Source organism: Saccopteryx leptura, chromosome 2 (assembly GCF_036850995.1).
Source record: "Saccopteryx leptura isolate mSacLep1 chromosome 2, mSacLep1_pri_phased_curated, whole genome shotgun sequence".
Taxonomy (NCBI): domain Eukaryota; kingdom Metazoa; phylum Chordata; class Mammalia; order Chiroptera; family Emballonuridae; genus Saccopteryx; species Saccopteryx leptura.
In genome coordinates, this window is record NC_089504.1 from 217,376,382 (window position 1) to 217,402,316 (window position 25,935).

The 25,935-nt window shown below is 46.4% G+C and overlaps 1 protein-coding gene across 5 annotated transcripts in view; it reads right to left on the bottom strand.

Moving 5' to 3' along the window:
- Window positions 1-276: 276 nt before the first annotated feature.
- UMODL1 (uromodulin like 1) overlaps window positions 277-25,935 on the bottom strand; it is a 64,979-nt gene continuing 39,320 nt past the window's right edge. For 4 of the 5 annotated variants that reach the window (XM_066370126.1, XM_066370125.1, XM_066370122.1 and 1 more), the window contains 10 exons: window positions 20,705-20,817; window positions 17,413-17,626; window positions 15,162-15,299; window positions 13,225-13,562; window positions 9,109-9,254; window positions 8,338-8,574; window positions 7,898-8,057; window positions 6,105-6,189; window positions 3,290-3,492; window positions 277-1,447 (listed from right to left, as the gene is read on the bottom strand). In XM_066370126.1, the coding sequence (XP_066226223.1) occupies window positions 3,311-3,492; window positions 6,105-6,189; window positions 7,898-8,057; window positions 8,338-8,574; window positions 9,109-9,254; window positions 13,225-13,562; window positions 15,162-15,299; window positions 17,413-17,626; window positions 20,705-20,817 (1,613 nt within the window). In that variant the 3' untranslated portion in view covers window positions 277-1,447; window positions 3,290-3,310. The remainder of the gene's footprint in view (window positions 1,448-3,289; window positions 3,493-6,104; window positions 6,190-7,897; window positions 8,058-8,337; window positions 8,575-9,108; window positions 9,255-13,224; window positions 13,563-15,161; window positions 15,300-17,412; window positions 17,627-20,704; window positions 20,818-25,935) is intronic. The other variant, XM_066370124.1, reaches the window with a different exon arrangement.

Consider the following 25,935-nt stretch of genomic DNA (forward strand, 5'->3'; position numbering starts at 1 on the left):
ATGGCATGACAACTGTGGATGGAGTTTCCAAAAGCCATGCACAGCCGCGGAGCTCAAAGCCTGGATTATTGCATGTTTATTGTTTCCTCTTCAAGAAAGGTATGTTGTAGGTCCTGAGCTGATATCAGAACAAATGGACCCAGCTCAGGAAGAGCCAGAGACACATTCTCAGCTTCCCTGGGCTGCCCCGCTCAGCGCTCAGCACTCAGAACCTGGCCCTCAGCAGACACTTAGCTGAGCATATGAACCAAACAGAGCAGCCAGCACAGTCACATGTCAATGTCATATGCAATTTATTCTACTTGTTCAAAATCGCTTTCCACAATATTGCATATTGCAATTCTTTACTGACTCTGAGAATATCCGATAAACCAAAAACTCACTTTCCCCAAATGTCTGTATCAGTGGTAGTTAATGATATCCAACAAAATTAATTTCATGAAATTAAAAACTAAAGATCATGTTACAATTCTAAGTTCATCAAGGAAAAATATTATATACCTTCAGGTGTTTACTATCAAATACAATTCAGTTTGTTTTAAGTAAAGTAAAAGGTGTTAACTGTTAGCATGGTATAATGGAGAAAACTCTAGACAAAAATATTTAGGTTCTAGACCTATCTCCTCATGAATTCATTTTGTGACCTTAAGTCAATAGTCCACCCATTTCTCCTCTGGGTTTCGTTGTGTGATGGTTAAATGGTTCCTCCCACTGTGGCAGGGTTATATTTAAAATGGTTGGGAAAATGTTTGGAAAAATATAAAATGCTGATATATATTATGTTATTTGTATTCATTATAAAAATGTTCATATTACTAGAGTGCCCTTGGGGTCACTGTTGTGTAAATAAAGATAATTTCTCAGGGTTGCAAGAGAAAAGTTAAAGAGCATGGACATCTACTAAACACAACATCAACGATGTGTTTATCACTGACCTTACATCAGAAAAACTTTAAGTGCACAGTCCAATATCTTTGAAAATCAGAAATGTTATGTATTTGACCCAGAGTTCAGGCTGGCTGGCTGGCTGGCTGGCTGAATGAATGAATAGATGGATGGATGGATGGAAGATGAATGGATTCAAAGATGGATGGATGGATGGATGGATGGATGGATGGATGGATGGATGGATGGATGTCAATGGTAGCAAAACCAGGAAGTACCACTTGGACCAAATTGGACGGTAAAGGGGCTGGGAGCACTGGAGTTGTGGAGGTGCGTGGTTTGAAGATCTCTGTGTCTGAAGCTCCAGGCATCTCAGTGCCCTGCCCACTTCTCCAACAGCTCTTCTCACCTGCCTACTTGTCTAGAGCCTACATAGTCGGCAGGCCCCCTAGGGGCAGAGGTTATGTGTCCATCATCTCTGGGGCTCCTCCTCGCTCTGGTTGTGAGATAGAGTAGGCTTCCATCGATGCTTGAAGAAGAACCGAACTTGATTTACAGCTACCTGCATGGGACAGGAGGTCACGCGGGTCAGTGTGCATGCAGAAACGGAAAGGTTCAAACAGGAAAACCCCTAAAGTCTGGGTACTAGAGTGTTACCACCAACCCTGAGGGCACAATTTCTGTGCTGGCCGCACAGGAAGAGACTTCTTCAAAAGAAGGGCAGCAACTCCCGGGAGCCCAGAGGAATGGAACTGAGGGGCTTGTGTCCTGGCTCCTGGTGAGCGCAGCTCCCCTTTGTCAGTGGGTAGGTGTGCTGGCACGCACACCCTTGAGCTGGACAAACACTTCCTCAGGGACTTTGTGTTATCTGCAGAGAACCCCCTGTGGGCACAGGGCTCCTGTGCCAAGGGCCAACCTGGTGTGTGGAGGGGTGGGTGGTTGTTTAACACTTTCCAAAGAGCAGATGTTTGTAGGAAACTGAAAGCTAGTTATACGTGGTTTTCACTTTGGGAGACAGAATCCTCAGCAGAATAAAAAAACCAGAGAGGCCAGTTTCCCCTCTGGTGTTTTAATTTCAAGGAGGGGAAACACCCAGCACAGCCTCAACACCACACACCAGATTTCCTTACATTTCAGAGGACAAGTGTTGGTCCCATTGCTGGGATCCACATTAAGTAAAATCCACTAAAATTCTTTTGTGAGTCTCTCCAGGGAAGTGACTGGCCTCCAGTGTAGCCCTTCCGTCTGGGCGGTAAGGGGTCCGAGACCCCGGGAACAGGTACAGAGCTTTCAGGGTCCTCAGAGCAAAGATGTGATCTTGCCAGCATCTGGGGCAGCTCCTTCACCTCAGATGGAGGTGACACGACCCAGGCAGGGCCGTCACCCTGAAGACGAGTGTGCGGTGACCTCCTCTGCTGTGTGACCCGGGGGAAGGGGGATCTCTGGGGCCGATTTCTTAATTTCCAGGACGCGGCCATATCTATCGCACTTTACTGAGTTGTTCTGAAGGTCTGTCACCTCAAGAGAAGAAGGAGGCAAACGCCGGGAGGTGATCTTGGCTGGGGAGCTGCTGGCCCCAGTGAGGAGATGGGCAGCAGTGGCCAATCACTGTGGCGCATGTCCACATGACAGTACCCCTGACAGGGTACAGGGTGGGACAGGGTCAGTAAGCAGAAGGGTATTCATAACCCAAACCTTGTAGGGCCTAAAGCAGAGACTAAGGCACCACACTGAGGCAGGTGATTTTTTTATGATTAGAGAGTCAAGGTGAACTGAAATTTGCTGCTGTTTGCTCTCCTATTTGGGACTCTCAGGGGTGGCAGAGGACCCCAACTAGTAGGAGGCTTCAGGGATCCCAGGAAAGAGCTGTTCTCCTGACCCCTATAGTCGCTCCATCTACTGTTGGATGTCTGGTACCTCACCTTGAAAATTGTGGATATCTTAGATAAATGCTCCCAGAACCCCATTATTTTTTATGGAGACTTCAATACATGGGCTTGTTTGATTAAATCATCAGTCATTAAGGATTGATCCAACTTCCAACCCCTCCACATTTCCCCAGAGATCAAGGGTTGGGACTGAAATCCCCAACCTTCCAATCACATGGTGGGTTCTCCTGGCAACTGGCCCCATCCTTGGGTGATTTCCAAAAGCCACCTCATCACATAACAGAAGACACCTTTCCTGCTGCCATTACTCAGGAAATCCAAGGGTTTTAGGAGATCTGGCCAGGAACAGTGAGCAAAGACCAAATATATATTTCTTATTATAAATCACAGGCACAAAATGCTGACACCCACGAATCTAGCTTTTGCCAAAGCCACTGGAACACACTGTGCAGCCTCTGTCAGTGGCACAGGCGGGACACGTTACCAGCAGTGTCCCATGCCTGCTCCTCACCCACCGTCAGAGCAGCCAGGATCTGCTAGTCACGGAACACCTGGTAGCTGAAGTTGTCGGGCTGGGTTTTGAAGTTGTACTTTCCGGTCATTCTCTGGTAGCGCACAATGAGAAGGGCAGCTGTCCCGGTCACCACGGCAAAGATGGCCACCACAATGAGGACAATGTAGCCAGGACCCAGGCCTGGTTTCACACCTGGAGATTCACCTGCAGGGTATGAGACAGGCACAAAGTGAAAGGTCTGCCCAAAGGAGAAGCAAAGCATCTTTGAGGGTTGGTACCCCCTGCAATCCCAGCATTGAGACGTTGTTGTGAGTGTGGAATGGAGGGGTCAGGACAGAGCCTGGACAGAGCTAATTCCATGCTCCTGTTAGCTGCTCTGCAGCACTATCACCTGAATGTGGTTCAGCTGAAGCAACATAGCGGTGAGATGTCTGCCCGTGTACCTGGGGGCTCCCAAGGGTGACGAGGAAGGTGTCCCAAGGCCAGAACAGCACAGCAGCCAAGACAGCTCTGCCTGCCCAGCGTTCTGGATAATAAGCACTGGACCACAGGAGGAGGCTATGTGGCAGCAACAGGCCCTAGGTAGAGGGGGACAGCTCAGAGGGACTGCCCACATGGAGACACACAAGGCTCACACACTCTACAGCTCGGAGGAGTGCGGCTGACCTGGACCCAGAAGGGGCAATAATAATAATAATAATAATAATAATAATAATAATAATAATAAACACAGAAAAATGTGGAGCCAAAACAGAACTCAAATACACACTTGTACACCCATGTTCAAAGCAGCACTATTGTGGAAACAATCCAAGTGTCCTTCAAAGAATGAATGAATAAAAATGAGGTACAATGTAGCACATCCATATTCCAGAGAAAAAGCAGTGCCTGGCCTACATAGATAAAATAATGACTAAGTGGGTGGGTGGGTGGGTGGGTGGATAGATGGTCTGATGGATGGATGGTCTGATGAATAGATGATGGATGGATAGAACCCAGAATATTCGGTAATTTTCTCTAGCCCACATCCCATAAGTATGAGAGCTGGTATTCAAACTCAGGTCCCCTGACTCCAAGCCCACTGCTTTCCCACTCTGGATTTTATGCTATCTACCATACCTATGAATAAATAGAAGATGTGTGCCTAGAAACGGCAATGCAGCTCGTGTATGCTCTATTTCATATTAGGACCCCTGTTCTCCCCAGCAATTTAAGAAAATGAAGAGGGTAGGAAAAGCACGTTGTCCTAAGACCCAAGCCTACAACCACTGGAGGACCAGTGAAAACACGAGGGCCTAGCACCCAGCTCTGGACAATGTGTTAGCCAGGGTGTGGCCTGGGACCTGTGAGAGTTTACGTTTCCCAAATGCTCTGGGTGAGAGCCAGCATCTGAGAACCTCTGGCCAAGAAGCCCTCTCTGCCCAATTCCTGATGAGCATTCACATCGTGGCTCAGATCCTACACCCAGAACACAGATGTTCTTGTACCAGAAACTATCAAGAGGAAGGAGGGCCGTCAAAGTGAGGAAGAAAACAACAAAGAAGATTAGGAATAGCTGCAAAAAAAGAAAAAAAGAGAGAGGAAAAACCAAAATAGCAGTGATGAAGACTGTGGAAGTTTCTTTCTTTCTCGCATAAAATCCAGTCGTTGCCTTGCAGCTTTGCTCCACGGTGTCCTCGGGACCTGACTCCCCCAGTGCCTATCCCTGTAGTCCTCACTGTCCAGGACAGTGGCTGGCGGCAGCCGTCCCACCTGCGTGTCAGGCAGCAGGATGGGGAACGAGAAAAAGGATGGGGTAAAGCACAGGCATGGGATGTTTCTGAGGAGGGCAGCCCTTGGGAAGACCTCATGGGGCACTCCCATCTGCCTCTCATTGGCCAGAACTTACTCATATGGCCACACTTGGCTGCCAGGTGGTTATATGTTTAAAAATTACAGTTTTTATTCCTGGCTAAAAACTGAAGTTTCTATTACTGTGGAAGGAAAGGAGAGCAAATATTGGGGACTAGCTAGCAGTTTTTGTCTTAATACCAAAAGCACACAATTTTCCCAGTGGATTTTTTTTTAATATGATAGACCACAAAGAAAAGAAAATGTCTTCTTGAAAACTAATGCTGAATTTCAAAAATAATGGGAATGTCATCAGCTGATGGAAGTTTTATACTGAGAGAGAACTGCAGTGCCATATTTCTTGTCTTGCACCTCTGATTTAGCCAAGCCTAAAATACAACACTGGCCCCATTCACATGCGTGTGTGTGTGCATGCGTACACACACACACACACACATACACACACACACACACACACAGAATTTGATCTGCCTACTGCCTGAGTTCCTTCCTCCTAACTACCCATTGGATGCAGTTATCCAGGATCAGGGAGCTTTACTGTCTTCACGTGGTCCAGCTCCAATATGCATTATTCAAACATGTGCCAACCTCCTGAAGCCTCAGTCTTTTCATCTGCAACATGGAGATAATAATAGACCCAACTTCACAGGGCTGCAAGAACAGCAAATTGCGTTCTGCACGTAAGGAATGTAAGGTGGTGTTTCAGGTGCAGGTTCTGAACCAGGATGTGGATGCTGATCAGGACTTGGGCAGGGAGGGTTTCTCAGCCAGGGGCTCTTAGCTGAAAGGCCGGGCCTCTACATCAGTGTTAGTGGCATTATTGCTACTGTTATGATTCTTTTGGGAAAATAATAGGAGCTCCATGTTCCCAGGAATTGCTTTTTGGTTTACATGCTGGTAAAAATGGAATTGGTTGTGTCTTTTCTTTAATTGTCTTATTGTCTTAAACCAAGTCACCAACTCACCATCAGATCGAACAAGGGGCCCCCAGGACGTCTGGTGTGTTTCAGATTGCTCCCCACTTCTCAGTGACCGGAAGTCATTGCAATTCTGGTTTTAGATTTTTGTTTTTTTTAAAGGAAAGAAATTTCAAGTTAGTTGAACAATGCTTATGAAAAATTTACCCGCTCCCAGGGATGGTACTCTGATTCATGGATATTTGTTTCCTGATGCAGACATGAAACGATGGGTAAGCTCGAACAGGGAGGAGGAAGGCTGCAGAGGGCTGGACCTCAGGCTCTGCCCAATGTGATGGGAGGGAGGATGGAGCAGGGAGGTGCATGAGACAGCAAGATGCAGCCACCCCTGGAGCTGTCTCCAGTTACCAGCACTGGTCCCTTTGTCCCTTTGTGTGTGTGTGTGTGGGGGGGGTCTTTTCTCAGAAAAGCAATCAGAGTCACCTTGCATTTACCATAGTCTGTTGCAGCCACCTTTGCTTTTAATGCCTGTGCCTCACAGAGAGTTTCAGCACTAGGGTAGGTCCCAATCCAATATGACCATGTCCTTAAAAAGGAAACTTGAACACAGGCATAGACACTCATAGAGGAAAGACTTAGATGAACCAGGGAGAAGATGGGCAGCCACAAGCCAAGCAGAGCAGCCTGGAACAGATTCTCCCTCTTGGCCTCAGAAGGAACCAACCCTGCCAACACCCCAGTCTTGGACTTCCAGCCTCCAGAGCCATGAGACAACAAGTGTCTATTGTTTAAGCCAACTCCTTCTGGGGTACAATGTTATAGCAGCCACAGGAAACTGATATAAAACCCATCTCAAAGGAACTTGGGAAGAAATCTGCAGAGCTCATAGTGTAAAGACATTGGGAACTGGCAGCTCTCTGCCGAGGTGAAGTATTACTGTGTCTATTAATATTCTTAGCATTTCTGAGGGGTCAGTGGAACCAGATACAGGCTCACACGAGCCCTTAGCTGGCAATCATCAGTAGGGTATGTCTCTTTCCTCCTGTTCCAGAGATCTAGTGTTTGAGCAGAAGTGCCATCAACAAAACCAATCGTCATTGGCTTTCTCATCCATGACCTACTGGCGCTGGGAAGCGAATCACCCAGGGAAGCCTCAGAACTGTATGAGAAGCAGAGGGACAAGCCTATCTCCCAACATGCAGAGAGACATGAGCAGCCAAACCAACAGCCAGCAGAACCCTCTACGCTGTCCTTGGCCATGGACAACACGTGGCAGCCACTTCTTATACACTTGTTACTGGTATAAAGAAGAGTTTTCAAACTCAGGACTGCAAAGCATATTTTGAATTCAAAGGTCTAAGGAATGAGAATGTAAAATTATTCATAGTCGCAGCAGGAATGCTGCACAGGGGAAAGGAAAATAAGCTTGATTAAATATCATAGTGGCTATGATTCAGCCGTGTTCCATCAATGTAGCTAAAAATAATATTACATGAAAATAACATCTTTACACCTAAATATGCATGAAATCACCTCAAGGAGAAGCACAATAACATCATAACAAGGAGGCTCGGAGGCTCTGAGGTCACAGCCAGCAGATGGTACAGTGTCAAGAAGGACTTATGTAACCATCCAGCTACATCGGTCCTCCACCCACGGCCGCCTGCTGTTGAAATCTCATTTCCCACCTTTCAGGGGCCACATCCGCAGGGCTCAGCACCTCTTCCCACAAGTAGGGCCCCACAGCTGCCCACGCCCCAGGCTTCTGATAACAGAGCAACCCTCCCCACAACAACAAGAAGTGATGACCCAGACAGGAGCTTAGAACACCTAACACCTACAATTTTGCACGTGGTCCCAGGGGTCTCCATGCAGACGCGCAGTTTGCAGTGCAGATAGACGATGGAGTTGTTGATGAAGGAGAAGATTTTCAGCTTAAACTGGGCCCTGTTGGAGTCCCCATTCTCAATCACGTTGGTGTGCGTGTTAGGGATGGGGCAGCTGAGAGGAGAGGAAAGGAGACTCATCTGTTATAAACCCACCCTCTTGTCCTTGTTTCTAGATGATCAAGTTATGATACACCTGACTGCACGTGGAGTTTGCCCATGTAGGCTCGGTGAAAGGCAAGGATGGCTCGCTTGCCAGTTCCCAAGAGGAGAGGGTCTCCTGTGGGTGTTACTCAAAACCCAAGACCATACCTGGGCAAGTCTGGAAATTCAGAGGACCTAAGCAAGCCACAAGCAAGGGGAGCAGTGATGCCCAGGGCCTCCTGAGCCTCTACCTGTTGTTAATGAAGCCAAACATGACCGGGTCCCTGGCGTTGCTGGACGGCGTTGCCCAGCACTCGGTCAGGACCACCTTGAGGTTGCTTTTCTGTTTATAGAGCCCCACTTCGATCTTGACGTCATCGCTGGCAGACACGCTATAATTTCGAGGTATAGGAGAGTCTCCAATAAATAACTGCATTTCGGTGACAAAATTTCCAGCGCCATGGAGGTCCTCGATGATGGTATAAACCCTGCAAAACGGAGCAGTTGTCAGGAGGTTCCCTCCTGGGATCCCTTCATCCCATTCCTCTTGAAAGGCAACCCCAAAGAAGTGTGGAAATAAAGAAAGACCACCCAAGTGAGTACAGGCAAAGAAAGGCTATATAGTCCCAGCTGGCTGCAGCAGGAGCTCAGCCTCCATCACCTGCATAGTGAGGACTCTCAATGACAGGAGAGGGACAGCTTCATGGTGGAGAAGGGGACCTCAGCTGTGCCCTGATGGGGGCGTCTTCCTGGGGAAGCTGTGGGCAGGCTCTCTAGAAGTAAGGTGACCTATGTGGTTGATTCAGAAAGCATATTTGGCTCTCTCTGGCTGATCCTGAGTTAGAAGTGGGAACAAAATTTAGGGAAGCTGGCCATTATTAATCAAGCCCTGGCCACTGGCCATTTGTATGTTCAGTCTCTTGGACGAATCCTCGGGTGATTGGAAGCCTAAAGGAACCCACAGCAGGGGTGCTAGAGAGGAACACGAGCTGGGGAGAGATGGGTGGGGCCTCGCCACTCACCCCCACTCTGGGGTGTAGCCCGATGATGTCAGGAGGTCGTTCTGGAAGGCGCAGTGGATAGGGCTCAGGATCTTCAGATGGTGGATGATACCCTCTGGGGACAGGTCGTTCCTCAGCGTGGTCCTCACTACAGTATTGGTCATGTTCTAAACAAACCAAACGGGGTGTGAGCGAGGTCCCGGGTCCCAGAGGACCCCAGCACAGCTGCAGACCATGGCTCTGGGTGCTGGAGACGGTCTTTTTTTAAAGGTTTCCCCCCCCAAAAGTATAAAAGCCTTAATAATTTTTTTTCTAACATAATTGTCAAAGAGAGGATAAAGTCCCAGTGTTAGCTGTAGCCTGTTTCTTATGCCAGTTTCTCCAATGGAAGAGAACCAGAGGCAGCCTGGATCAGAGAGTCACTGAAATAATAGGTCAGACTCCTGTCCAGGTGACCCCATGTGCATGTCTGGAAATGAGAGCACAAGGCCCCACCGGAGAGTTAAACGAGTAAAGATCTGTGACGCCCTGGCCGGTTGGCTCAGTGGTAGTGCAGGAGTCCCGGGTTTGATTCCCGGCCAGGGCACACAGGAGAAGCGCCCATCTGCTTCTCTGCCCCTCCCCCTCTCCTTCCTCTCTGTCTCTCTCTTCCCCTCCCACAGCCAAGGCTCCATTGGAGCAAAGATGGCCTGGGTACTGAGGATGGCTCTGTGGCCTCTGCCTCAGGCGCTAGAATGGCTCTGGTTGTAACAGAGCGATGCCCTAGATGGGCAGAGCATCGCCCCCTGGTGGGCATGCCGGGTGGATCCCAGTCGGGTGCATGCAGGAGTCTGTCTGACTGCCTCCCCGTTTCCAACTTCAGAAAAATACAAAAAAAAAAAAAAAAGATCTGTGACGAAGCAAACCAGCCCTCCAAGGATGCAGAAGACAACCTAATAGATAGGAATGTGACTCTGACAAGGACTTGGGTGTGAAAGTGACCACACAGCTAACTCTGTGGACTTGAGGCCTTGAGGACTAATATTAAGCCTGGTTAAGCCTGTTAATGTGAATGCAGTGAACCATGCCAAATGGTTCAAGCGTGCAGAGAACCAGTCCAAGGTCAGCTGGGATTGAGGTCTGGTTGCTGGGAATGTGGATGTTTAGCAGAAAGCGAAGCCTTCTGACTGCTGGGCTGGCCAAGACGGGCTTTGCTGAGAGATTCCTGCAACAGGTCACACCAGAGGCGAAGACCTTGAGACGGGCCACTTCGCCATGTGCGTCAGCAGAAGGGGCCGAAGGAGGAGATGGAGCTTTCTGTGAAAAGGACCATCAGGACCCTGGAGTCTTCTGTTGGACAATATATCTTGAAGCTTTAACTATCCATTTAAAGCACTTTGCTGGTTAGTGGCTTGGAGTCTGACTGTCATGGTGGTGGGCTTTCCAAAGCCCCTTTACTGACATCTGTTAGCTCGTTGCCAGAATAGAGCACAGGGTCTGCCAAGGACAGCTCTGGGTCACCTGCAGTGATGACAGTCAGTGTGGGCACTGCTCTGCTCTGAACTCGCCAGCCTCACCTATTTAGAACTAAACAAGGGAAATTTTGTGCGAAATCAGTCAACCAGAACCATCAAACAAGGAGGGTGCAAGGGGCAGGGCTGAGAATTGACGACAGAGAAAAAGTTTGATGAGAGTTTTGAAAAGACAAGCCCATGACCTGACCTGTGGTGGCGCAGTGGATAAAGCATCGACCTGGCATGCTGAGGTCGCCTGTTCGAAACCCTGGGCTTGCCTGATTAAGGCACATATGGGAGTTGATATTTCCTGCTCCTCTCCCCCTTCTCACTCTCTCTCTCTCTCTAAAAATGAATAAATAAAATCTAAAATAAACTTTAAAAAATTATTTAATAAAAAAAGGAAAAAAAGAAAAGACAAGCTTCTCAGGGGACAAGAGGGCGAGGCAGGTGGATTTTGGGCTACAAGGCAACACGTATGGTCCTGATAAGGTTGTCAGTCGGCGTTTGCTGGAAATAAAAATTTTGAGACTAACATTACTAATGGCACCCATGAATCTGATAGACAAAGAATCCAGTGGCCAATCAGGCATCACCATGAGTGGGTTTGAGAACAATATGTTGTAGGTAGGGCAACACTTATGGAGTGGGAGGGCAAGTGGTTGCTTTCGACAGTGCTGACGTCGAAGCCACAAAAGGAGGTGTTTGCAAGTCTCTTTCCAAGTCTCCGTACTTGCTACTTTATACAAAACTGTAGATTGAATGTATTTTCCTGTGTAGTAAACAGACCGGGACAAACTTTGGTAAAGTTGAATTACATCAGAGCCCTTGGTTTTTCTTTGGAAGCTATTAGATATTATTGGTCTAGGTTTTTCTATAAATAGTGAAATTTGAATCATAGTAAACCATGTTAATCTTTAGAATTCATTTTCCTTAGGAGAGATAAGTGATGCATTCTTTTCTGGGAACAAACGTGTATTGTTCTGAAATGATTTGTCCTATATGGAAGCCTCTAAATGTTTTTGAATTTAAGCCTGTCTTTTGTTTGCTTCTTTAAAAAAAAAATTACTTGTCTTTGTATCTCCACGTTTTGGGGTGATTGTCGACATGAGGTTTACAGGCCTTCTGGTTTTTCAGCCAACGAACAGACTGTCATTTTGCTCATTAATTTAAACAACAGTCAGGAAGCCAAGTCTGCGATGGCCCATAGTAGAGACACCGGGTCTGGCACGTCTTCACAGTGATGTACGTTTTGTGCCTGGAGTCATTTGGCAAGTGTCTCAGAAAAACTGAAACGTTCCCTCTGTCTTCATCAGAATTTTACATGTATTTATAAAGATGATTCTGTGCTCCAGTTAAACTTATGGGATATGGACATATTTGTATCTCTTCATCACCACACCTGCATGATCTGTTTATAGTGATCAAACATACAGCTGTGACCTTAAATTTAATTAAAAAACAAACAAACAAACAAACCTGGAGGTCAATAAAATTTAAACTGCTTAACAAAGACACAAGGGAGGTGGCACCTGCCAAATGTGTGCAATCCACTGTGTTTGTACAAATAAATCTTCAAGGCAAAATTAGTTTTCGACAAATATCAAAGAACATGCAGAACTTGCATGAAATCCAGGCCTGGCATGACTCACGAAAGACAGATCACCCTTTGCTGTGACCAGGGCCCAAGCCCGACTAAATGTAACTGCTAACCCAGGGGCTTGTGTACCTCAGAGAAACCAGGGGAGCGAGCTGCAGCCTCGACTCTGGGCCCCCTCGCCCACGCGGTGGCAGACTCACCCTTGGGAACAGCCTACAGGAGCATCACAGGCAGGAGCTGGACAGTTCTGCCCATGCCCAACCTCCACCAACACCCCCCCACACACACATGGCATACTCACTCACACATACACACATTCATGTTCTCTCTCACACACACACACGATGTTCACGTTCACACACAGGCTTGGGCTTTCCTGCCCCTTTTCCTCTCCCACTGGCTCTGCCTGTGCATCACAGTCACCGAGAGGATATTTTGAACCCTGACTCTCAGACCTACCCCAGGTCTTTTGCACCAGAATCCCTGCAGGGAGGGACTCTCAGGTCCCTGGTTCTAGGGTATAACCCAGTGGTAGTCAACCTGGTCCCTACTGCCCACTAGTGGGCGCTCCAGCTTTCATGGTGGGCGGTAGCAGAGCAACCAAAGTATAAATAAAAAGATAGATTTAACTATGGTAAGTTGTTTTATAAAAATTTATTCTGCCAAACAGCGAAAATCTGGCATAAAGTACTTGGTAAGTAATTATTATTATATGCTTTAATTTGCTATAACTCTGCTTTATAAATTTATAAAGTAAAGTTACTTCCCTACTTTATAAATCACCATTACTGTAGAACTGGTGGGCGGTTAGAAAATTTTACGACTAACAGAGATACAAAAGTAGGCGGTAGGTATAAAAAGGTTGACTACCCTTGGTCTAGGCCAATCTCCAGTGAGAACGCAGCCCTATCCTGGCTTCTTTGCCGGGTCCTTCATTTAAAATCAGAGACCTCGAGGCGCTGAGTCCTTCCTGGTCCCCAGGTCAGGTGCGGGCCCTTCCCATATCCAGGCCCAAACAGCTCGGACATCCCCTGCTGGACTCACATTTTGCACGAGGGTTCCACACTCGCTCCATCCGGCCACCAGGAACACGTGTGTGCTGTTGCTGTCGCTTACATTGCAGGACGGGTGCCCCAGGTACAGGGAGGACTCAGGGATGGACTCCTGCTGCAGGAAGCGCCTCTCAATGGCGATGGCCACCTTCTCGATTTCGCAGAGCACCCTGACTGCCCCAGTTAGGTTCAGCCTCTGGGGCAGGTCCTGGGGCACTGGGCTGTCACCTTGCACAGAAGCAGCCCTAGTTTCTGCTGGGGTGGGGGGCTGCTCTCGGCCGGGAGCCAGAGAAGACCCAGGGGCCTGGGTTGTGTTGCCAGAAGAGTCACCTGTAAGGCATGAGGAGACAAAAGCCAAGTGTGGGTCTGTGTTTGGGAACTGGTGTGTGAGCTTGGACAGTGAGGCCAGCACAGAGGGCCAAGCAGTGAAGAGCAGACGGGAACCACCCTGCACCCTGCAGAAGCACACACCTGGGATTTGCACATCCCAGCCACAGCCACACACACATGTGTTGCACGTTTCTGCTAGTCCAGGCAGCTGGGCTTGGCTTGGTTCCCTATGGGTCCCTGTGAGCCAGGGAATCGAGGGACTCTGCCCTCCCAGCCTTACCCAGGCTAGTGCTGGGCATGTGCCAAGCCTGTGGACTTGGGACAAGCTATTTCCTTGAGAGTCCCCAAGTCCTGGCTCTAAGATAATTTAATGATGTTTACTCTCAGGATCCTTGAGTCTCTTGCTCCTGCTCAAGCCTCCTGCTTCTCCTAAAGCACACTTGGTTTCACCCCCAAGAATAATGAAGAGGCTCCTCAAAGGTGTCCACCATTCTCCCCAGGCCCCCTCTCTGGTCTGCATGAAGCAGACCCATGATGCATCTTGGCCCGCCCCTGGGCACTCCTCTGTAGTTCAGTGCCTGTCACCTGGCACCTGCCTTCTCTTGTCTCAAGGTGGGGGACTCTCCCAGCACTCTGCTGCCTCCCCTAACTCCTTTGCCTCCAGGGTGCAGTACAAATCACTGCCCCGGGTGTTTGCAGCCTGCTCAGCTGGGCTTATACAGCACTCTTGGCAGCCCGCCTCCCACTCTCTCCCTCCCATCTCCTGAGGTCACCCACTTGGCAGCCAGCCCAGCTGCGTGCCTGGACCATGCCCGCCTTCAACAGCTCTGTTCTCACCATTGTCCCCACCCACCACAGCCGGTTCCACCACAACGCCCTCTGCCCAGTGCTGAGTCATCTTCTCAGACCAGCTGTGAGACACCTCTCCAGGAAGCCCTTCCTGACCGTACACGTGAAGCTGCTTCTGCCTCAACCAGAGTACATTCCGAATTCCCTGTGACACTGTGTTTACTCGTATAAACGTCTGTCTCCCACCACTTGACCACAAATCCCTGGATGGCAGGCATCATCTCTGAGTCAATGCTGAACCCTCCAAGGCCCCATTGAATGGGGAAAGTGTCGAGTGGCAAGAGGTGCTGAATAGAAATGTTTCACATGTGTTGCTTGTCCCATAAGCTGTACATTTTGCAAGACCATCTTTTAGCATTTGAGAGAAAACACCTCAGTTCGTGTGTGTGTTTTCTCATCTGGTTCAAGAGAAAAAGCATTTGGGGATATGAGGCACCATCCAGAAGGCTGGAGATTTATGGGAGAATGCGAAGGGACAGCATGCACACATGTGTGTGCATACACACATGCATGTATATACATATACATGTATACATGCGCATACACACATGCATGTACACGCTCGTGCACATATGCACCCATGCATGTACACATATCCACTCACACAGGTACATGTGTGTACACACACATTTGGAAACTTGCTTAGGATATAAAAATAGACTGACCTCGTTGGGAAAAAAAGCGCTTTGTTTCTTTTAAAAGAAGAGATGATCCAACAGTATTCCAGAAAAAGGACCAGGAGGATATTACCTTCACAGGGTCTTCCAAAATATTCTGCAGGAAGGTCAGGGGCACCCCCCACACAGCCGCAAGTGAAAGACCCAAGGGTGTTGCGACAGGACGCGCCGGGTTCACAGTCGTCCTCCCTCATCTCACACTCATCGTAATCTGTGTGACATTTAGGGAACAAAACGGGAGAACTTCTCAGGGGGCTGGAGGGTTGTGGTGGGAGGGGTATCCGTGCCAGCAGTTTCCAGACAGCCTTGGGGAAAGTGCCTCTCAGAGAAGGTTGAAAACTATCAAATGACAGCAAAAACAGCCAGTTCTAAAGAGTTCTGGAGACAGGGATGGCTGTTCTGGAAGGAGATTCCTGGTCCCGGGGCTGGGCAGAGTAATGTCACACCAGAGCAGCCAGGAGGTGAGCAGGAGCCACCCAACCCCTGGACCTCAGCCCACCTGCTTTTCATTCCTATGTTCAGTCCCTTATCTTAGTAACAGTAATTAACAGGTTTACTGATGAAAACAGACAGAAACCAGAACAGCCTAGCAAAGAACACGAGATCCACCCCTGAGATAACCTCCCAGATATAACAGTGTTCGCCCGGTTACGTAGTTCACCCTAGTCCTTTATAATACAGACAACCACACAGCTGAAACCATGTTCTGTGCACAGATGTGAGTCCGCGCTTTCTTCCCTTATCCTTTCTCAGGTAGGTTGTCTGTCTCAGCAGAACTCATTTTCAATCATTGCCTGACAGTCTGTGGCACAGCCATACCACAATTTACAGAACATTTCCCCTGTTTTGGGACGGTGGGCGATTTTTAAACTTTTCCTTTTAAAGAAACAGGGAAGTTTCTTTATAAATATCTTTGTGTATAAACTATGGTCCCAGCTGTGACCTACCTACTTTCTTAGGATGGAGTTCCAGATGCAACACTCTGAAGTCAAAGTGGAGGGGGGACATTCTTAAAGCTCTTGACAGATACTGTCAAACTGATTTCCAGGAAGCATGAGCTAATTCTATTCCTGCCTTTAATACACGTTTATCAGTATTACTATTTTAAAAATTGCTCTTAGACAGGGAAGAGGTGCTACTCCTTTAGTGAGAATGCCTTTGGTTATTGAATCTTTGTTAGTCATATGTGTTTCTTCTTTTGCGTATTGTCCGTTTGAGACTTTTCTGCATTTATCTATCAGGTTCTTAGTATCTTATTATCAGTGCAGGGGATCACATTATATATTCAGGGTATAAATCTTCATCAAACTTTTGAAGTAATTATATTTTGGTTTATTGTTGGCTTTAGGTTGTTTGACATAAGAGATCCACATTCTGATGTAGTCAAACAGTCCAGGCTTTTCTTCTGTTGGCTGGTTTTCCTTCTGCTTTTAAACCTGGAAAACCCTTCTCATTCCAAAAAATCAGGAAAATATTTATCTATGTTGTCTTTGACTTTTTTTATACACTAGAAGCCTTTTATCATATATTTTTCAAGCAGGATATAGGCTATGGGATGAGTTGTACCCCCTGAAAGTTCATCTGTTGAAGCCCAGCCCTCCTCCCCCCCAATGTGACAGTGTTTGGAGATGGGGCCTTCAGGAGGTAATTAGGGTTAAATGAGGTCATAAGAGCAGGGCCAGGGATTGATGTCCTCCTAAGAAGAGACACCAAGGAGCTCTCCTTGCGAGGACACACATCAGGAAGCGGACTCTCCTCAGAAACCAAATCAGCTGGCACCTTGATCTTGGACTTCCAGACTCTAGAACTATGAGATAAATGTCTATCGTTTAAGCCACCAGCCTGTGGTATTTTGTTATGACAGCTCAAGCTGACTAAGACAATATGAGAAAAGACTCTAGGTTGCCATTTCTTCCTGCTTTTCTTTTCAATCATTTTCACTAGGATCTCCTTGGCAACTGTGCTTGGGAGGAAGCCGAGCAGCAGGGAGGCACGTATCTGCCCTTGGCCCACGGAAATGGGCAGCGGAGGAGGGGGCAGGATGCAGCCTGCGATGAGGGAGCAGCACCCTGGGAATCTTTGCAGGTTTATGGGAAGATCTTTTCAACCTCTACAACTTAAAAAACAAAAAAACAAACCAAAAAAAAGTAGTAGAAATAAGCGAGAGGAGGGTCCTATCAGTTCCCCATTTTCATCTAACATAGGGAAGCCCTTAAGAGGAAGCACATGGAGGGGCATCTTTCCAAAACAAAGGCAGTAGCTGGGCTCTCGCTGCCTCTTGTTCCAGACCTGGCAAGCCCCCCTCAGGCCCGACCTCCACGTACCCCATATGAAGGTGTCCCTTCCGACCACCTCCAGCAGAGAGGCATTCTGAAAGGCAGCGAGGAATGCAGCAGACACCTCCTGGACATCCAAGTCCGCGATGATCAGTAGGTTAAACTCCACCACAACACTGTCATTGGCGATGCGGGTCACTTCTACCTGCACCCCACCAGTGTCCAGGTGCTGACGCATGGCTGGTGACAAGGAGTCCCGCACCTATAGGGAAACAGAGCTGGTGAGAAGAGCTGCCTGAGAGGAAACAGGGACTTGTCCTTAGGTGGCTCCCCCTGAGATTCCAGCCAGCAGCAAGGCTGGCCTTGGCATAGAGGTCAAAGCCACAGGTCCGTGCTCAGCCCAGTCCCAGTGCCTGCGGCTCTGAGACACTGAGAAGAGCCCTGTTCGCTCCTGACCAGCTGGTCTGTACAGGGCTGGGTGCAAACGCCCTACCCGAGGGGCTTATCACTTGGTAGTGGACTTGCAATGGCACTTAGGATCTGCTTCCTTCAGCTCAGAGTCACGGGGGCCAGGGACTGAATGAGTGGTCACAGGAGGGACACCTCCTCTCTCATTTTGTTTTTTTTTTACAACAATCCTGTTATTCCTGATATGACACATTTCTCCTCTATCTTCCTCCCCACCTCTCTAGAAACTGTTTCTTCATGAACACCCCTACTGGAACAGGCTGTTCCTGCCTCTGAAAGCCTTGTTTTTATTCTACACTTTGGAGAGCACATTATACCACACACGGTAGCATTCCATTCTAGCCCATCATGGCTGAAATGCTCAGGAAGACCCCTGATGTAGTAATGAGCTCTAAGGAATCCATACAATGGAAACCTTCTATGGAGAAGTGCACCTCCAGGCTTTGCTGTCAAGGAGATAACCTCATCCTCCTCTGCACTGTATGCAGTGCGCAGAGCATGGAATTTCCTTCCCAGCCTTGGGACAGTCAACCAAGCCAAGTCTATTGTCACCCATCAGAGGCAACACAGGCCCAGAGAGACCAGGAGCTTCCTACAGTCGCACGGCTGGCATTATTATCATTTGAACAGTCAGCTCTTACCTAACATCTGTCTGTCTATCTATCTATCTATCTATCTATCTATCTATCTATCCATCCATCCATCCATCCATCCATCCATTCATCTATCCATCTCTCCCTCCCTCTCTTCCTTTGTGTCTCTTTTGCTCTTCTGGGACCTCCTAACTGGGATCTGTCACAGTCTTGGATTAATGCCACCTTCAGTTGCTTTTCAAACTAATCTCAAACCAAGTTCCAGGCTCCTTGCTAGCAAGTTACAAAGAACAAGATACTGCATTAACCCACAACTTCCCAGAATTTGTTTTAAAGTCACACCTATGAGGTTAGTGGCACAGTTACTTGCTATCCTGAAATTCTAGACAAACAAACAAACAAACTGCCCTGAAAATAAGCAAAAGAGGAAATGGTTGAAAGAGAAAAGATTAATCAAGACAGTTGGGGTGGAAATTGAGCTCCCTTGTATGCTCACTAGAGAGATGTGGACTGATTTTGTCATTTATGTGTAACTATCACTAACTCTAAAGAAGACAGATACACAAATGAGTCAGACCATCAACTACTCTGGAACCCATGCATTGCACCAGAAGCTGGAGATCCCAGGAAAAATAATGTGAAATCTCAGGTCCTGAGGAGCCTCGATTGAACAGTTTCTAGAAGTGGTGTGACTGTTTATCACGAAGTAATGTTGACAGGGTTGAGCAGATTCAAAGGCGAGGCCACCTTCATTGCTAAGGCATCCCCATGTCATCACACTCCACCACTAGGGGGCGCTGCCAAACTCTTGCCATTCTGTGTCTTAAACTACCAGAATAACGAAAAGCTAAAATACACAAGGGCAGTGAACACACAATACTGCAGGTGATGTATTACAGAATTGTGCACCTGAAACTTACATGATTTTATAAATCACTGTCACCCCCAATAAATTCAATTAAAAAATAAAATAAAATATATGAGATTTCCCCTGTGCAAATAAGATTACTAGGTCATGATTATAAGTATGTCCTTTATTCATCAAAGGGTGATCTAACCTCCATCAAAAGGAATATTGAAATTGTTACCCTGACTAAATGTAACAATATACCATCTCAAAGAATGAGCAAGAAAGAGTAAAAAAAAATAATTTTTTAAGGTAGGGGGTTATGGAAGCACTAGTCTCAGTAGTCAAAAACTGTCTGTCGCCTGACCAGGCAGTGGTACAGTGGATGGAGCATCGGACTGGGATGCGGAGGACCCCAAGGTAGCCTGCTTGAGTGCGGGCTCATCTGGTTTGAGCCAAGTTCACCAGCTTGAACCCAAGGTCGCTGGCTCAAGCAAGTGGTTACTCAGTCTGCTGAAGGCCCACAGTCAAGGCACATATGAGAAAGCAGTCAATGAACAACTAAGGTGTCGCAATGAAAAACTAATGATTGATGCTTCTAATCTCTCTCTGTTCCTGTCTGTCCCTGTCTATCCCTCTCTCTGACTCTCTCTCTGTCTCTGTAAAAAATAAAAAATAAATAAAAAAAACAACTGTCTGTCAATGAGTGAATGCATAAAGAAAATGTGGTCCTTCCCCATGGAGGAATATTATTCAGCCATTAAAAGGAATGAAGTTCTGATACTGCTACAACATAGATGAACCTTGAAGACATTATGCTCAGTGAAATAATTCAGACACAAAAGATCACACATAGTATGATTCCATTTCTATGAAATGTCCAGAATGGGAAAATCCATAGGGACATAAAGCACGTTAGGGGTGGCCAAGGGCAGGGAGAAGGGGAATGGGAAGTGATTACTAATGGGAAGAATTTTGGGGGAGATGATGAAATGTTCTGGAATTTGAAGGTGGTGATTTTTGCACAATTTTGTGACTACAACACAGTCCGAACCACTGAACTATGCATTATAAAACGCTGAGTTTCATGGAGTGCGAAATAGATTTCAATTGTTTTAAGTGTTCTTTTTAAGGCAAGAGGAGAGGCTTTCTGCTTCAAGGGGTCCAACTCAATAATGTTTCATGGAACAGTAAACAGTGTGAGGCAAGGACTCAGCAGAGAGAGAGCTGTGTCTCCCATATACTGCCGAGTCTGCTAGTGGCAGACCCAGGGAACTCAGGCTCCACACCGGGGCGGGGTGTCTCAGCTTCCTTCAGGAAAGAGGAGTCTGCAGCACCTACAGGTCGAAGTGCTGCTTGGCCGCAGCTAGGATTCTATCTGCCAGCCTCCTTCCCACCCTTCAAGGAAACAAGGACAATGCCGCCAACTTACCATCCTAAAGAATAGCTCTAGGAAATCCCGGGTCTCCCTGCTGCTGCCATTGTGGAAGGATTCTGAATAGCTGACGTTTGCTATTTTGACTTTCCCAATGAGCTTCTGGGCAGCTGCAGGATAGAGAGTAAATATGTTTGGAACAACAATATGTTAAGGAACAGATGATCACTTCTATCATAATAGTAGTATTTTTATGTTGGCTAGGAAGGACATCAAATTGAAGCTGACTAGGACTCTATAAGGAAGGAACAGTGCCCGACACACCCAGACACAGCCCACCATCCTGGAGGACACTGGGACAAAGCCTGGGCACAGAAGGAGAACCTTCTGGAGCCCAGGGACCTTCTGGAGCCCCTGTAGCTTTTCCTCCCTGTGCGTAGCATGTCCAGGTAATTTATCAGCTCGTAGGTACAGCTTTGAGAGGGAAAGGAGGCATTACTAGTCTGTTGTGTGCACTGGGTGTCTCTGGCAAGCCAGGACGTGGGTGGCCTTGCCATGCCTCTGCTCAGAGGTCCTGGTGGTCAGTTCTGTCTCCTCCTCAACAGCGCTGCTGTTCTGCAGTTAAAGGGCAGCCCCTGTGTCTGCACTGGCCAGCCCCTTCCTCTGCTTATGACTTCTAGGATGTGTGGTACAGAGCTGGTCCAGGAACGTTGCCTGGTTGCATCCCACTCCCAGCTTGGCAGGTGTCTCACTTCCCATTCAGCCCTTCACCAGACATCTGTGAAGCCCCTGCTATGGTCCAGGCCTTCTGGGCAACAAAGGAAGACAGGGCTCTCCCATTGGGAGCTGGGAGTCGTTCCCCCAGGACCTGCTTGCCCCCGACGTAAGACAAATCACAACACTGTCCCACTATGCATTCCAGCATCAGCCCAAGCTCTATGCCCCTGGATCACTGCCTGCTGCATCTGAGGGCCTCCAGTCCGAACTCAGGACAGCTGGAGTGTGCAGCCTGATCTAAAAGTGTCAGGGGAGTGACGTCATGGAAATGGCGCCGTGAGCAGCGCGTCCGACAGATCTCCCCAAAATCTCAACAAATTTATCAACTAGAAACAGAAAAATTTATCCTCGGAGCATTCCGGAGTTCCACACACACACTGAAAGCAAAAGGACTGTTGCTGAGGAGAGAGCACACCTGTGGTGAGTCAACCCACACGTGCAGCTGCCCGCCCACACTCGGGGACCGCAGCCTGGGCACTGGCAGCCGCCCCAGCATACCCTGAGAAACCCCGCGCGCGCCCCGTGCCGCGGTCCCCGGCCACTGGCGTGCCGAGAAACCGCACGCGCATGCACGCGCCCGAGCCGCAGTCCAGGAGGAGCGCCAAGGCTGTCTTTCTTAGTCAGGAGATTCTCTCCGTGGGCGGGGCACCTCACCCAGCCATTCAAGCTAACAATCAAGCGCTGGGGGGAGCGCAGCCAGCCTGAAATACTTTCTGGAGCACAGCTGCGGATCCAATCAATGAAATTAGCTTAACCCACGAAATCTACGCACCCATGGGGCTCTAATTGATAAGATCTCTCCCAGTTCAGCGATCCAAAACAAGAGGCGTGATATTTTTCAGTGCCTTTCGCTAAAGGGGTGGGGGCAACTTCTGATTGACAGAGCCTCCATATTCAGGGATATACCTAACAAGAGGGACTTGGCAGATATTAAGATCCATAAAGCAAACAGCGACTAGTGCTTCTTCTTCCCAGCCAAAACAGGCTACCAAGTGTGGAAAGCCTGGGTTGAGTGGTCCAACTGAATGATAGGCGCTGAACAGTCACCTTGACAACAATTGACTCCCAGCCCCACCTGATTACGCTGGAGGCTCTGACTACCAGAGCCTTACCCAGAGCCTTGCGCTGAGTGAGGATAGAGTGGGGATTTCCCAGCTCTTTGAGCCTCTTACTCCCCAGTCAGAAGCAGTGGCAGCCTCATAGCTGGATCACCAGGCTGCTAATTCAGGAAGGGGAGACTAGGAAAGAGACTCCAGGAAAGCAAACTCTCTCATTGTTGGACTTTGCAAACGCCAACAAGCCTTGACTACCAGCGAGACTACAGCCAATTATATGACATTGCCATAGAATCCCATCAACTGCAAATTCCTACCTAAGAGTGACACAGGGGCAGAACCTGGGGTACAGAGTCACTGACCAGGAAGAGGGGGAGAAAAGAAAAAAGGAAGAAGTTAACCTCTCAAAATCAAGAAAAATCCACAGACTTTATAACTTGTTCCACTAATTCTTTGTTGTTGTTGTTTCTTTCTTCTATCTTATTGCCTTTATTATTATTTCTATTTCTTCCACCTCGGTCCTTTTACTCTCTGCCCATCTTATGCTACCCTTTTCTTGAACTACACTACCCATGAGTGTTACATTTTATTTCTTTTCTTCATCCTAACTCTCCTTTAGGGTTACACTCCAAAACCCTTAACTCTCACTCTCTCCCCTTTTGTTTTTTTTTTGTTCCTTTCCTTTTTTTCTTCCTTCGTTTCTCTCTTACTCTTATTTTTTCCTTTCTATTCATTTCTTCTTTTCTCCTTTTACTTTTCCTCCCATTTAAGCCTCAATCACGAACAAATTATTTAATTTGGGACTCAAGTTTTTGTGGGTTTTTTTCTGTTGTTGTTCTTTTTTCTTCTTCTTCTTCTGCTTTTGTTCTTGGTTTTCCTCTATTTGTTTGTTTTTGTGGCATTTTGGGCACTTCTTACATTGCTTTTTAACTCACTAGCATTCCTCCCAACCCAAAGTCTCCATTGTATTTAGTCTTCGCTCTACTTAATACAACAGATTTTTACTTATTATTTTTATTTTTATTTTTTAATTATTGTTTTTTCTCTCCTTTTTTCTGTTTCCCTCTCATCCCTCTCATTATATCTCTTAGTCGACCATCACTTACAAGCAAATCATTTTATGCTTGTCTAAGATTTTCTCCCCCCCCCTTTTTTTTTTTTTGTATTTAGTAGGTCCCTACTCCCTTTTTTGCCCCTTGAACTCTTCACCCCAAATTAGGCCCTCCATTATAGGCAGTTTTTGTTCCATTTAGCATAATATAATTCACAGGTCATCACGATATTTCCCTAAGGAGGTGAGAGGGGGGGAAGAGAAGAAAGAAAAAAGGGGGAAATAATAAATTATTACTTTTTTTTTTTTTTTGTGGACTGTTTTCCTTTTTTCTTTTTTTTTCTTTTTTTTTTTTATTAATTCCAATTAACACTATCATCAAGACCACCTTCAGATGCCAATAAGAAAAAGGAAATCGAACATTATGGATACAAAAGACAGAGAGGTAACACAAATAGATGTGGAAAAATCTGTGGAGAAAAGACTTAACATATTGGAAGCCTTGGAGCCAAATGACAGAGAATTTAAAATAGAAATCTTAAAAATACTCAGAGATATACAAGAAAACACAGAAAGGCAATTTAGGGAAATCAGAAAACAACTCAACGATCACAAAGAATATATTACCAAGGAAATTGAAACTATAAAAACAAATCAAACAGAAATGAAAAACTCAATTCAAGAGCTGAAAAACGAGGTAACAAGCTTAGCTAATAGAACAGCCCAGATAGAAGACAGGATCAGTGAAATAGAAGACAAGCAACTTGAGGCACAACAGAGAGAAGAAGAAAGAGACTCAAAAATAATAAAAAACGAGAAAGCCCTACAGGAATTGTCTGACTCCATCAGAAAGAATAACATAAGAATAATAGGTATATCAGAGGAAGAAGAGAAAGAAAATGGAATGGAGAATATACTCAAACAAATAATAGATGAGAACTTCCCAAGCCTATGGAAAGAATTAAAGCCTCAAATTCAAGAAGCAAACAGAACACCAAGTTTTCTTAACCACAACAAACCCACTCCAAGGCACATCATAATGAAGATGACACAAACCAATGACAAAGAAAAAATTCTCAAGGCAGCCAGGGAAAAGAAGAATACAACATATAAAGGAAGGCCTATTAGATTATCATCAGATTTCTCAGCAGAAACTCTACAAGCTAGAAGAGAGTGGACCCCAATATTTAAAGCCCTGAAAGAGAGGAACTTTCAGCCAAGAATACTATACCCATCAAAGCTATCCTTCAAGTATGAAGGAGATATAAAAATATTCACAAATACAGAAAAGATGAGAGAATTTATCATCAGAAAGCCCCCACTCCAGGAAATACTAAAGGGGGTTTTCCAACCAGATTCAAAGAACAAAAGAAAACATAACCACAAGTAACAGCTCCACCAAGAAAACAATAAAACCAAACTTAAACTGTGACAACAAAAGAAAAAACAAAGGGGAGAAAGGATGAAGATTAATAGTAGCAAAGGACGATGAAGTGCAGAAATACTCACAAGAAAGGGTACTACAATGAATATGGTAGGTACCCTTTTCATTACTTAATGGTAACCACCCTTGAAAAAACCACCACAAAAACACTTGACTTAAAAAAGGTAGCAACAGAGGAAAGAAGTATGGAATACAAACAAACAAAAACAAACGATAGAAAAACAAAAGAGAAGAATAAAACAAGATACAAAACTAACAGAAAGCAATTTATAAAATGGCAATAGGGAACCCACAAGTGTCAATAATTACACTAAATGTAAATGGATTAAACTTACCAATAAAAAGACACAGAGTAGCAGAATGGATTAAAAAAGAAAATCCAACTATATGCTGCCTACAAGAAACTCATCTAAGCAACAAGGATAAAAACAAATTCAAAGTAAAAGGCTGGAAAACAATACTCCAAGCAAACAACACCCAAAAAAAAGCAGGTGTAGCAATACTCATATCTAATAATGCTGACTACAAGACAGAAAAAGTACTCAGAGACAAAAATGGTCATTTCATAATGATTAAGGGGACACTGAATCAAGAAGACATAACAATCCTTAATATATATGCACCAAACCAAGGAGCACCAAAATATATAAGACAGCTACTTATTGACCTTAAAACAAAAACTGACAAAAATACAATCATACTTGGAGACCTCAATACACCGCTGATGGCTCTAGATCGGTCATCGAAACAGAGAATCAATAAAGATATAGTGGCCTTAAATGAAATACTAGAACAACTGGATATGATAGACATCTACAGGACATTTCATCCCAAAGTGAAAGAGAATACATTTTTCTCCAGTGTACATGGAACATTCTCAAGAATTGACCATATGTTGGGCCACAAAGACAATATCAGCAAATTTAAAAACATTGAAATTGTGCCAAGCATATTTTCTGAT